Below are 14445 nucleotides of genomic sequence, written 5' to 3'. Positions count from 1 at the left end.
GCAGAAAAATCTGCCTAAAAAAACGTTTTTTTTTTTTTCGGCTTCAGGCGTTTTGGAGTGATGTGAACCATCTCCATAGAGAATAATTGATTTTTTCCCCCCCCTCCAGTGTTTTGTAGCTTCAGGTGTCAATGGGGCCTAAAGGCAGCCAGACGGGGTGGTAAACATGCCGTGACAAAATTACACCTGCGCGTTCGGAGGGTAATACTGCAGGTCAGTGTTCCTGCGTTGCAACAACATGCAATGCAATTGGTGCAGATATTATAGGGTTAAACAGTAGGCTAGGAAGCAACACATAACCTCCTTGCTGTCTAACGCCCTTGAAAATGAGTTCACTACAGGTCACTTTTCAGAGAGACGACAATGTCTGCCCCAAGTGTAAGCTTTAAAAACTCACTGAAACCAATTTTAGAATCTTTGTTGTGATCTTTGACAATCTTAAAGAATGAATAGATTAAACAGTAACCACAGCTTAAGAACAGGGGCATGTTACACCTAAATATGGGTGTAACATGCTCCTAAATGTTTATGTATCCTTTAAAGCAGGGGTCTTCAAACTACGGCCCTCCAGTTGTTCAGTAACTACAATTCCCATCATGCCTAGTCATGTCTGTGAATGTCAGAGTTTTACGATGCCTCATGGGATGTGTAGTTCCGCAACAGCTGGAGGGCCGTAGTTTGAGGGTCCCTGCTTTAAATGAACCCCATAGTGGAGGAAGCCATTTCTTGAAAACCGGCCCAAAAGGTTGTTGAAGCCATCAGTAGTCGTTGTGTCTTCTGTTATGCAGTATAATGCTATAGTACCATGGTAACCTTTGGGGTTTGTGGACAAATTGCAGACCTCAAAACCACATCAGTTTTGGTTTGTTATGTACAATTCTAAATAAATAAATAATAATAAAAAAAATACTTGATGGAAACGTTGACATTTTTTCATTGTGCACAGAGCTGTCGTCTATACGCAACAAAACATTTGCGGGTTCTTCTGAGAGCCAATGTGGAGTTTTTCAGCAACTGGGGGATCGAGTTACTGGTGACGCAGCTACACGACAAAAGCAAAAATATCTCCTCGGAAGCCTTAGATATTTTGGATGAGGCCTGTGAAGACAAGGTGATTATAGTATATTTTATAGAAATTTCATTTATTTTTCCTAGCCTAGGTGGGTGTTGGTGCTACTGTTTATCCGATGTGGACAAATGTAGAGTTTTGGATCTTTTTCCTGTTCTGTTGATAATTTGGGCTGTTATACCAGTACAGTACCGATAGTGTCTGTCATGGGCAGTGTGACTGTTCAGCAGGAACACCGGAGCAACCGTGGACTACAGTCACAGGTTTTTCAATTGGTGATCAAGCTTACCAACCAAATGTTCAGTCATTCGCTTCTCCTATAAGTGCTGAGTGATCATCTTGTGTAGACCTTGCTGTCATCTCCTCGATACTGAAGTTAAAGGCCAATGGGACTTGTGTTTTAAATCAACGAAATAAACTCTTTGTGCATCAAAATAAAAGTTGTGTGAAGTCTTTCACACGGGCAGGCCGATCAGGCCCTCCAGTCTCCTCTATGGAGTAACGGGTGTCAACGGAGGTGTTCATTGACACTTGCCAACATCTGATCCGATCCTGTCTGCTAAAAACAGATGGGTAGAGATTCGTTCTCCATCCGTCTGGCAGAGCCGATCGGATGGCAGTTGGGTGTAAACGGACTGCCTATAGAGGAGAATGGGCCGTGTATGTTTTCATTCTGCATTAGCAGAGCAGACACAGACCAGCCTATTTAGCGACCAGATTCCAGGCTGAGCAGGGAGACTCCAATGGCGCCCGCTCCTTGTGTAAGGGACCTTACAGTTCATTTTTGAAAAACATAGGTGTTGATTGTGCAAGTGTAGTTGCTCCAGAGCTTAGTAAATGAGAGGAAGGTCTGCTGACTTCTATCAATCAGGTGCAGGCAAAAATGCTGTTTTTTTTTTTTTTTTACAAAGTGAAGTTTTACCTCATTTAATAATCTCACTAAAGCAACTGCCCTTTAAGTGCAGTCTATTTGATGTTGGTAAATTAACCCCTGTATGTCCTCCAACAAACATGCGATCAACGGTGTGTGTGTATATTATTATTATACAGGATTTAGGTAGTGCTAACAGTTTATGGAGTGCTTTACAACATGGGGTTTTACAACTTGGAGCAAACAGTAGAGTTACAATACAATTCAATACAGGAGGAATCAAAGAGCCCTGCTCATTAGAGCTTACAATCTAAAAGGGAGGGTCAAGTTATACAAAAGGTAATAACTGTGGGGAACAATCTGATGGAGAAAATAAATATACAATTGTTAGGTGGAGGCATATACAAACATTGGGCCAAATCTTCAAAAGAGATACGCAGGCGGAACTGCTGTGCCTATCTTTGGAAACGATCCTCAAAAGGATTTTTCCAAAGTTAGGCAGAAGATCTGACATCTGTAAGACACTTACACTGTCAGATCTTAGGATGCAGTACCGCATCCGCCGCTGGGGGCATTTCTCATTGAAATGCCGCTTTGCGTATGCAAATGAGGACTTAAGCAGATCCACAAAGCTTTTAAGCATTGTGGTTTCTGCGTAAGTTCCGATTTGCTTGCGCAAAATTAGGGCTGGTTTTACAATGTGTAAAGTTAGTACACCATGTAAAACCAGACCTTTTTTTCGATCGCCGCGATTTTTTTTTTACATTTAATTTTTTTTTTCCGGCGCGTATTTTTTTTTTCACCCGTCGCAACTTTATTGTCCCGTCGCAATCCACAAAGCCCGGCGTAAATTACGTTCGCGCGCTGCACGTCGGAAAAATTACGTCACACGCATGCGCAGTACGGCTGGCGCGGGAGCGCGCCTCATTTAAATTGTAATCGCCCCCCGGAGAGGAGGACCGCCTTGCGACGGAGGCACTTAAGTTACACGGTGTGTAATTTCTAGGTAAGTGCTTTGAAGATCGGGCACTTAGGTAGAAATTTAACGCCTGTGTAACTTAACTGCTGAAAGTTAAGTTAGGCTACGTTTTTGGGAATTTGGCCCATTATATATATATATATATATATATATATATATATATATATATATATGGCTGTTACTGATTAAAATTGTCGTGTTCGATTAAATGATTTTTTTTTTAATCGACTAATTTTGATTAATTATAACGCACATACAGATCCAACTACTTTTAGCTGATCTCCTTGCAGGCTGATTCCCAGTGCAGCTACCAACCACTGGAAAAATGGATAGCAGGATACAAAAAACACACAAAGGCAGCACTCGATGGGAATACCATTAAAACTTTTATAGTCTTCAAGTAGGTAACCAAATAAATATTGCACTGGAGATAAAATCGATGTAGCTACATAAACTGTAAAATTGGTGTGAGTAATACCAAACGGTACCAAAAGCAGTCATAAAAACATGTAGCTATGTATGATACTGGTATAAAAATGTGTACAACGATGCCACTGCTGAATCCATATGAGGAGAGGTTAACAGCAGTCTGTCAGCATGTAGATGTCCCGTGAAGGGAACTATCACAACTCCCAGTGGATGGCTGTAGAATCCCAGGTTGATAGAGGGAAGTGATAGAGGGAAGTGTAACAGCCCTTGCGTGTGGCAGATAGTAAGGTCCCGCCGACATGCAGATATGAAGGGCACAGCAAAGGAGCCCTTCAGATGGACACGGCAAGCCCCGCCGGTGTCCGTGACGTCACCGGATCTCCAACGGAACTCCCTGAAGACCCGGAAGCTGGCGGAGAGGTGAGTACCAATCAAAATTTTTTACGATTAATCAAGGAATTAATAGTTAATTTCCACAGCACTAATATATATCTATCTATATATCTCAAATTAGTGGGTTTAATCCTCTTTGTATTGCTACTGCTAATACACTAAACAAAGTGCTCATCATCTCCCTACCGATATGACATCACAGTGAAACCTTAATTAAAACAGGAGTCATTTTAGCTGAAGGCCATATAAAGGATTTAAATGCTTACCAGAAAAAAAAGTATTGTTGGTGGGTAGAGGCAATTTTCAATGTAACTTCCTGTCGCCTAAATGCCATCTTGAAAGAGACCTCAGCCTTTTGTCTAAAAAGCCAAAACTTTTTCTTTTAGTTTGGTTAGTTTCCTAGATGGACTAGGAAAGATGTTTTTATTATTTTCTGTCTCCATTGTGGATACTCACTCAATTTTTTTGGTGCTGGTGTCATTGTCTCTGGTACTGAAAGCGATTGGAATTGGATTTTATAGCTTTCATAGGAACAGTAGAGGAGGGGGAAATCTTTTGGTGGTGCCAACTGCCAAAGAAGGGAATTGAGCTGTCTAAGGCCCTGTTTACCCTGGTGCGTTTTGCCGCACTAAAAGGCACCTTTCCAGCATGACAGAAGTTAATGAAAAATAGTTACCTTAAAATCTGTTCACATCTCTGCACTGCGGTTTTAAAAAGTCCTGTCTGTTTGAAAAATCCCTTTCATTATAGTCAATGGAAACCCACCAAAAAGGTACATTTTGTTGTGTTTTTAGAGTCTTAGATAATTTTTTTGTGTCCGGGGTTTAAAACGCATGTAATATGCATCCAAGCCTAGGTTTGCGCTGAGCTGTGGGAAAGAATTTCAGCTGAACTCGTGCGATTTTACTCCTGCATGTCCATCCCGATTTCGGCGGCGATTTCACAGACATCGGTGCGGATTTCTGCACAGATGTCAATGGAAATCGCACCCTGAAATCGCAAAAAGTAGTACAGAAACTACTTTTTGAAATTGGTGCAAATGCAGTGTCGCACCGATTAGGACGGTGCAATTGCCGCCGATTTGACATGTCAAAACGCACCAATGTGAACCAGGGCTAAATTACATATACAATAGCGACCAACCTTAAGACTGTCCCATCAAAAGAGTAAACGGGTCCCCTTGTGCAGGTTTTTTTTTTTTTTAGCTGATGGGGAAAAAAGAGACCGACCAGAACAATGTCCTCTGGCATTTGCACACATCTAAGGGATAAATACAGACTCGGCAGGGAAATGAAACGTGGAAACGGATTGGCTGCCTGGGCCGTCTCCGCTCTGATTTGTACTAGTTTTGTGTAATGTATGTGGAGCTCAGTGTGGTGTTCACATTGTGTGCTCTCCCCGCAGGCTAATCTACACGCACTCATCCAGATGAAACCTGCACTCTCTCATCTTGGGGATAAGGGCCTGCTGCTCCTCATAAGGTAAACCTCATTTCTCACCTGTTAATATTTTACAGAAAATCTGACTACTTCTTATCTGCTAATCTGTTTTCTCTGCAGGTTCCTGTCAATTCCAAAGGGGTTTTCCTACTTAAATGAAAGGGGTTATGTCACAAAGCAGCTGGAAAAATGGCACCAGGTAACAGACCTAAATATTTTATTAACTTAAGGTTCTTCGACCAACAAGTTTATAACCCGAAAAGTCATCCCTAAAGCTGAACTACAAATTAGAAAGCCGTTTTACCTGCTAAAGGTTTTGTATTCCTGCCCATCCAGTACTGATAGTTATACAGCTCTGCCACACAGCACAAGAGCAGGAAGCTCTACTGCAGTTAGGTGTGACAGCTAAGTTGTCCCTCCCCCAGCATATAATGGGACAGTGAATGAGAAGCAAAACACTGGTGAACTTAATCCGCCACCCATAAAAGTGATCTTGCGGCGAATCTGCCTTGGAGACTACGTTTATCTTAAAGCGGGCTGCCCGCCATGAATAAAAAGACTGGGGTTATGGTATCTATCTGCTGCCATAACAAAGTTATTTAATGTCTAAGTAGCGACGTATATACACGGTGGACGGTCCGGAAGAGGTTAACCTTAATTCAGGACATGTGTGTTCCAGTGGTATTTTGGTGCGCTCCAGTGTGTTTTTGATGCGTTTTACAGCATTCCAGTATAATACAGTGCAGGAAAAAGAAAAGCATGTTCTACTTTTTTACCACTTCAGCCCTGGAAAATTTGGCTGCTCAGTGACCAGGCCATTTTTTCTGATACGGCACTGCATCGCTTCAACTTACATGTGATGTTGTACCCAAACAAAATTGGGGTCCTTTTTTCCCCACCAATAGAGCTTTTTTTTGGAGGTATTTGATCATCTCTGCTGTTTTTTGTTTTTTTTTTTTGCTATAAACAGAACACTAATATTTTGTACTTTTTGCTATAACTATCCCCATTAAAAAAAAATAAAAAATTCCAGTCTGTTTACATTGACAGATCTCCGTTCTGTCTCTGTGAGGAGCAATCGCATTGCTCCGGTGGCGCGTGCGCGCGCCCCCGCCTCCTAGTGGTCAGAAGGCGAACCGATGTACAGTTACGTTGGTTCGCCCAGGGGAGCCAACCTGCCTTCAGTGAAACTGCAGCGGCTAGTCGGGAAGGGGTTAATGGAACTCCTTAGAACTGCAAGCACTGGTGTGAACTATGCCATTGAAAACCATATAACCTAAAAAAAAGGGCGGGCCAGATTCTCGTAGAATCGCGTATCTTTGCGGTGGCGTAACGTATTCGATTTACGTCACGCCTCCGCAACTTAGACGGGCAAGTGCTGTATTCTCAAAGCACTTGCTCCGTAAGTTGCGGCGGCGTAACGTAAATCGGCCGGCGTAAGCCCGCCTAATTCAAATTTGGAACAGGGCGGCGTGTTTTATGTAAATGTTGTGTGACCCGACGTGATTGACATTTTTCACGAACGGCGCATGCGCCGTCCGTGGAAATCTCCCAGTGTGCATTGCTCCTAATACGCCGCAAGGACGTATAGGTTTTGACGTGAACGTAAATTACGTCCAGCCCCATTCACGGACGAGTTACGCAAACGACGTAAAATTTTAAAATTTCGTCGCGGGAACGTTGGCCATACTTAACATTGGTACGCCGCACTTATGCTACCATATAGCAGGGGTAACTATACGCCAGGAAAAGCGTAACGTAAACGGCATAAATGTACTGCGTCGGCCGGGCGTACGTTTGTGAATTCGCGTATCTAGCTAATTTGCATACTCGACGGAAACGCCACCTAGCGGCCAGCGTAAATATGCAGTTACAATACGACTGTGTAACACAGTTACGCCAGTCAGATCTACGGGAAATCTATGCGTAACTGATTCTAAGAATCAGGCGCATAGATACGGCCGCGCAACTCAGAGATACAACGGCGTATCTGGAGATACGCCGTCGTATCTCGTTTGACAATCTAGCCCAAAGTGTTTTTTGTTTTTTTTTATAACTTAGATATATTCAGCATGATATATATGTATATTTACATAATAAGGCAAGCCATAGATGAATCGATTTTATTTGATCTACCAGTGGAAGTTCCTGCACTGCTTCTAAACCATAAAGGGCAGATAGAGACATATTTTAATGGCAAAGCTGTGTTTTATCTGCATTGTTTTGTCACGCAATCATTATCAAATGCAGTTTCCTGGGGGTTAGTGTTCTTGCAAGAACTTGCTCACTTCATCACAGGTGCACAAAGCAAGTGTACCTGGAAAATCTTAAAATAGGTGTGTACGCTTCCTTCATCCTAGTGCAAGATTACACTACAAAATCCTATCGCAGATCCAACACTCATTATGGGGTTAAATACTTGAATCTGTGAGTGATAAAATTATTACTGCCAGAGGGAGATTTGCAAGATGTGTGCAGCACCAGCGTGGACACAATGGGGTTGATTTACTAAAACTGAAGCGTGCAAAATCTGGTGCAGCTGTGCACGGTAGCCAATCGGCTTCTAACTTCAGTGATTGGTTACTATGCAGAGCTGCACCAGATTTTGCACTCTCCAGTTTTAGTAAATCAATCCCAACTGAGTCATGTCATGACAATCCTGTCTCAATCCAAGCAAAATCACAACCGTTCTGGGATTAGCTCATTTATTCTATCCTCACAGATCGCAGATGTTTAGAGCACAGTAAACTCTTTATTAGCAACTTTGCTATAAATATTGTGCAGTTTTGGATCTGTGATGAGAGACTAAATGGGATGCTCAGCTATGCAAAGGTTGGCTTCTTCTGAGCACCTGCTGAGCTGCAAGTAGTTGCTAACAGCGCATTACCTGACCATATTGTTTGTAACTCAATTCCTGTTTACTAGCTTGAATGTACTTCTGTTTTTCCCTGCCCTAGGAATATAATCTAAAATATGTTGAATTGGTAGAAGAGCAGCTGAATGAGGCTCTCACCACCTACCGAAAGCCTGTTGATGGCGATAACTATGTGCGACGCAGTAATCAGAGGTAAATGATTATGCAAACTGACTATATAAATAAAGTATGGACACATGTACCATGATGATGTTCACTATGGCATACAGTAAGTAACAAATAAAATCGTTTACTTATAAATAGAGGGAAGTTACCTGCGACTAAAAGGTATTGGCTGAGAAAACTGCACAATTGACATTTATGAATACATTTTTTTTTATGTTCTGTTTTTATTTAGAGTGCTGCGACCCTATGTGTATTTACCTGTTCACTTGTATGGGCAGCTTGTGCATCATAAAACTGGTTGTCAGCTTCTGGAGGTCCAGGTGAGAAAAATATATTTTCTAGAGCCTAAAGGAATGGACGAAAAGAAATTGTACCGTATGTATTGCCTGAAGCTCGTATTGGAAAGTTTTGTCTTTTATTTTATTTTTAGAACGTTGTTCCAGATCTAAGCTACACTGTACGTTCACCATCACTAGACAAGTGGGAAGGAATCAAACAGCTCAAAGCAGCTCTCTGGTCATTGGTAAGTCGAAAGACCTTTTACATGTAATTACTGCTTAATTGTGATCAAATATTGATGTTTTGCTTCAGCTGTTTGACTACCTTTGACCAGGTGTTGTAGGATCAGGAGTGCACCATCTTTAAGAAGATTGTTCTTATAACAAGATTTAGTTTATATGTATATAGTTTTTGCATAAGAGACTGGAAAGCCGTGGAACCGTGATCAGTCGGTCACAGGTGTAATGTACAGGCTCCTGCAGACTCTTTCTGCAGCCACTGGTCCATACTGAGACACAAGCCTTTGGTTACTGGGCTGCAGGGAGTGAAAGTGGTGGCAGACAAGGACTCTCTTTTGCATTCGCCTGCACAACCATGGGGGGGGGGGGGGGGGGTAGTTTTTGGGATGAGTGGAGGTCTGGAGGGCAATGGCCGACTGACCATGCTTCATGTTACACCTTAAATGGGGGTATAATGTAAAACGTGTTTTTTTAGCCTTTAATTATTGATTAAAGGGACAGTGCACCCTCAGCTTTCTTTAGTCTTGGGACGGTCTGGAGTTGTGAGCTGGGTGCCCCAGGCCTCTGTCCTTGGACCAGTTCTGTTTTACTTGTTCATAAATTTCATAGCGGTTTGAATAAGTAGTTCAAGCTTAGTGTTAACGGATGACATAAAACTAAGCAGGTTAATAACTTTCACAACAGGATATAGCAACTTTTATAAGAAGACCTTCGTAACAGAAGGGTGGCCAGCTAAATGATAGATGAGGTTCAGTGTAGGAAACTCAAACTAGGAATGCAAGTTACACACTAGGGGGAGAACCTCTGGGAGAATCGAGAATGGAAAAGGATCCGAGGTTCCTAGTAGATGACAGATTTGGAAATAATATGTAATGCCAAGCTGCCCCACGGCCATCAGGCTACTAGCATGCAATAAAAAGGGTATTTACACAAGGGATAAAACTGTCTGTCGCTTTACAAAACTCTGGTTCGGCTCCATCTTGTGTATCCCATCCAGTTTTGGTCACCAGGAAGGATGTGCTGGAACGGGAAAGAATCCAGAGAAGGGCAACAAAGCTAATAAGGGGGCTTGAGGACTGCAATTATGAGGAACAATTTTTAGTCCTCCATAAACGTATTCTCTTTGTGGAAAAGGGACCTAAGAGGGCATATGATAGCGATTTACACTTTAGTCTTGGGCATTGGTTCTCAACCGTTCTAGTGGCGTGACCCCTTGATAAAATTTCCCAAGTTGTGGGGACCCCTAACAGTAAAAAAAATTGTAGCGTGGTTTGTCAGCACCCAAGGCAAAACAAGTAATTTGCGCCCCTAACCCTTACATTTGTGAAGTATTAAAACCCCTTATGGTACATTTTAGTATGTACCACTCTTTGTTCTCCTTTCTTTCCCTTTTATCTCTCTATCCTAATTTCTTCTTTCTTTTTTTCCCCATCCCTCAATCTAGCAGTCTTTCTTGCTCTTTCTCCTAATCTTTCTCTCCCTTTTTATTTGTTGTTCCCCCTTATTTAATTTTCTTTCAATGTATTCTCTATTTTTATTCCTTCCCCTACTCCTTGGGGGTGGGAGAGTTGGGATGAGTGGCAGTGCTGTTGGGAGAGTTGGGATGAGTGGCAGTGCTGTTGGGAGAGTTGGGATGAGTGGCAGTGCTGTTGGGAGAGTTGGGATGAGTGGCAGCGCTGGTGGGAGAGTTGGGATGAGTGGCAGTGCTGGTGGGAGAGTTGGGATGAGTGGCAGTGCTGGTGGGAGAGTTGGGATGAGTGGCAGCGCTGGTGGGAGAGTTGGGATGAGTGGCAGTGCTGGTGGGAGAGTTGGGATGAGTGGCAGTGCTGGTGGGAGAGTTGGGATGAGTGGCAGTGGGGGTGGGAGAGTTGGGATGAGTGGCAGCGCTGGTGGGAGAGTTGGGATGAGTGGCAGTGCTGGTGGGAGAGTTGGGATGAGTGGCAGTGCTGGTGGGAGAGTTCTGATCAGCCAACTTAGGTGCTCTTGATCAAGGTCATTTGCTGATCTGAGAACTGTAGTGGGGACTTTTAATGGGAACTATAATCACAGGTAGTGTTATTCACTATGTTTCACACTTCACATTCCTCACCAGTCAGCTGACCTAGAGTCTCTGCCCCCCCAGCCATGTTGTGAGCTGAATGGGTGGCTGCAAAGAGGCTGAATGGGTGGCTGTGGGCTCCAGGGACAGCCCTGCTGGGTGGCTGCAAAAGAGGTGCAGGCTTCAGGAACAGCCCAGGATTTGGTGACCCCTGGCAAATCATCATTTGACCCCCGAAGGGGTCCCGACCCCCAGGTTGAGAACCACTGGTCTTGGGCCTCTATAAAAAAAGACAAATGCCCACACAATGAAGTTGGAAGAAAAGCCTTTCAATCTTAAACGGTGTAAGGGGTTCTTGACGGTTAAAGCAGTAAGCATCTAGAACTCCCTTCCACTGTTGGTGGCGACAGTGGACGATGTAGATAAGTTCTAAAAACATTTGAACGTGTTTCATAGCAAGCACATTGTACAAGGATATGGAAAAGACACTGAATTGAATGGACCGATGTCTATATTCAACCAACTATGTAACTAGGTGCCTAGAGAAAGTCAAAGGGGTCTAAATGCTGCAGAGCAATATATTTGAAATTATCCCTTTTATGTGAAAATTCGACTTCTCGTATTGGCTTACACCATGTTTAATCCATTTTATGTAAACCTCTTACAATCAGTTGTCGTTAATTTATTTTTCTAGGGTAACATTGGGTCTTCCAACTGGGGACTGAACTTGCTTCAGGAGGAGAATGTGATCCCAGATATCATTGCACTTGCTCAGCACTGTGAGGTGCTTTCTATTAGGGGGTAAGTGTCCACCCTCTCTCTAAGTGTATTCTTAAAGTGGAGTTCCACCCATAAATAAAACATTACATCAGTAGTTTTAAAAAAATTATATTAGTCCTTTAAGAACATTTTTTTTTTTTTTTAGATGCCTTCAAAGTGTTGTTGCTAGGCAGAATAGTTAATCTTCCCGCTTCCTAACCTACACCGCACAGACTCCTGGGAATGTAGTGGGTGTAACTTTCCCCAGTCTCGAAGAATCATGTGACTTGGACAGTACAGGTGCTGAAACCTAATACACTGCTTGTGCAGCACTGAGCATGTGCGAGATCTGCAAGGCTGAAATCCAGGAAGTCATACAGTCTGGCTTCATGATGCCCACACTTAAGATGGCCCCAGTCAATTTCTATTTTATAAAGTGTCTAAATGCTGTAACAACCTAACAAAACGGACCTTAGTTTACAGACTAACTTTACTAGAATACATTAAGCTTGTGTATTACAGGGGTATTTATATTTAAAAAGTGAAATTGTGGCCGGAACTCCGCTTTAAGATAAAGTTATATTCTGCTTTGCCATTATAAAGACTAATCTGAATACCGTGGGCCAGATCCACAGTCAGCGGCGTATTTTTAGGCAGGCGTAGCGTATTGTTTTTACGCTACGCCGCCGCTACTTTGAGAGGCAAGTGCTGTATTCACAAAGCACTTGCCTCTAAAGTTACGGCGGTGTATCGTAAATCTCCCGGCGTAAGGGCGCGGAATTCAAATGATGAACAGGGGGGCGTGTTTTATGTAAAATAAGCTTGACCCCACGTAACTGACGCTTTTTTTCGTACGTCGAATTTTCAAATTAAATTACGCCCGATCAATGCCTAGACGACGTGAACGTAATTTACGCAAAGCCCTATTCGCAAACGATTTACGCAAACGACGTACACGGCGGAAAATTAGGCGCTGGCCCGACGTCCATACTTAACATTGCGTACGCCTCATAGAGCAGGGGTAACATTACGCCAAAAAAAAGCCTTATGTAAACGACGCAAAAAAAATGCGCCGGGCGGACGTACGTTTGTGGATTGGCGTATCTAGCTAATTTGCATACTCGACGCAGAAATCGACGGAAGCGCCACCTAGCGGCCAGCGGAAATATGCACCTTAGATCCGACGGCGTACTAAGACGTACGCCAGTCGGATCTAGCCCAGCTTCAGGCGTATCTTGTTTTGTGGATACAAAACAAAGATACGCCGGAGCAACCTAGAAGATACGCGGTGTATCAATAGATGCGCCAGCAGAACTTCTTTGTGGATCTGGGCCCATATATGCAAGTCAACTAACATTCTCCTTGTTTGGCAACCTTTGTGTAAATTAGAGCACATTGCTATTCAAACTCCAACAAGCATTTGCTCTCATAAGCACATCCTCCCAACAACAAACAGGGTGTTAGATAACTAAAAAAAACGCTCCTTTGCTCCTGCACAGGCTCCCATGGGAACATACACAGGGGCATACATGTGAATGTGCTCTTAAATCACACCTATCATACGACTACAGTGCATCCCAAAAGTATTCACAGCGCTTCACTTTTCCACATTTTGTTATGTTACAGCTTTATTCCAAAATAGATGAAATTATTTTCCTCAAAATTCTACAAACAATACCCCATAATTACAACGTGAAAGAAGTTTGCTTGAAATCTTTGCAAATTCATTAAAAATAAAAAACAAAATGATCACATGTACATAAGTAAAATGCAATGTTTTACTCATTGCAAAACAAATTTGTATTGCAATTTTTTTCCAGGACCTGCGCATATGTTCTCGGGCTGCTTTCCAAGACGAAGCAAGGATGCGACATATTGAAGCGCCATAACTGGGATGCGGTGAGACATAGCAGACGACAGCTGTGGCCGGTGGTTCCAGATGACATGGAGCAGCTCTGTAATGAGTTGTCATCTATACCTAGCACACTCAGCCTGAACTCTGAATCAACCAGCTCGAGACACAACAGTGAAAGTGAATCCGCCCTTCCTAGTAAGAACTGCTCTGCTTTTTATAGTGCATTAGGGAAACCTGTCTCCTATCTACAAAAAGGCAGCAAATATATTTTTCAAGGTATGCAGCGTATCAGTTAGTAATATACCATTAATTCCTCTGAAAGGGATAGGCTAAATATTGTCTGAGCCCCACTTCAGCTGCAAGAAAAAAAAAAATTCAAAGCCCCAAATAGGAAAAAATGTAATTCAGCTCAGGCTTCAGTACTTCCCCTGTCACCTGCAGACTCCGCAATTGAGTGCCCACCTCCCTATGTGTTGAGCGACTCCCAGGACTGACCCTTTGCGGTCCATCATCAAGCCACTCTGAATTCACAGGAGAATTCTACAGAGAATGACGCCACATGGGGTCGATCTCTGCAGCATTCTCAACCCACCCACCACTGAAGACAAAAAAAAAAAAAATTAACCTGTAATAACCCAAATTCTCCTGAAGAGAAGAACATAACATTTAAATGATTTTATTCTTTTAAAAGGTGCAGGTGCAAAAAAAAATGCACATTCTGTAACTTTTTTTTTTATTATTGCATGATTAGCTTTTGAAATTCATTAGGTTTGCTTTTGTCACAAATGTTGCATTTTAAAAGATACTTTCCCTTTTGAGAACATGTTACATATTCCAACCATTTTTAGGATGTAACATGTTCCCACTCTTGCAGCTGCTCGCCGATCCACTGCCTATAGTGACAGCAAGCCAGGGATCCCCAAACTCGTGTCATTTATTCACAGAGGACTTCTGTCAGGGTGCTGTTGAGCACTGTGGTAGTTCATTGTCTCTTCCTGTCATTGTATAACTGCCTGCTTGTATGAGGTAGACAGTCTGCAGGAGTCCTGCATTGC

General features: G+C 42.8%; 1 protein-coding gene across 1 annotated transcript in view; it reads left to right on the top strand.

The window, feature by feature from the left end:
* The window catches only part of RICTOR (RPTOR independent companion of MTOR complex 2), a 214684-nt gene that overhangs the window by 174404 nt on the left and 25835 nt on the right, over positions 1–14445 (top strand). Inside the window, 8 exon segments of the mRNA XM_040338626.1 lie at positions 947–1111; positions 5146–5222; positions 5301–5379; positions 8138–8247; positions 8453–8540; positions 8651–8743; positions 11471–11577; positions 13356–13585. Of these exon segments, the coding sequence (XP_040194560.1) occupies positions 947–1111; positions 5146–5222; positions 5301–5379; positions 8138–8247; positions 8453–8540; positions 8651–8743; positions 11471–11577; positions 13356–13585 (949 nt within the window).

The sequence above is a fragment of the Rana temporaria genome, chromosome 1 (assembly GCF_905171775.1).
Source record: "Rana temporaria chromosome 1, aRanTem1.1, whole genome shotgun sequence".
Taxonomy (NCBI): domain Eukaryota; kingdom Metazoa; phylum Chordata; class Amphibia; order Anura; family Ranidae; genus Rana; species Rana temporaria.
The sequence above is the reverse complement of the archived record's forward strand: the minus strand, read 5'-3'. Positions and strand labels throughout refer to the sequence as shown.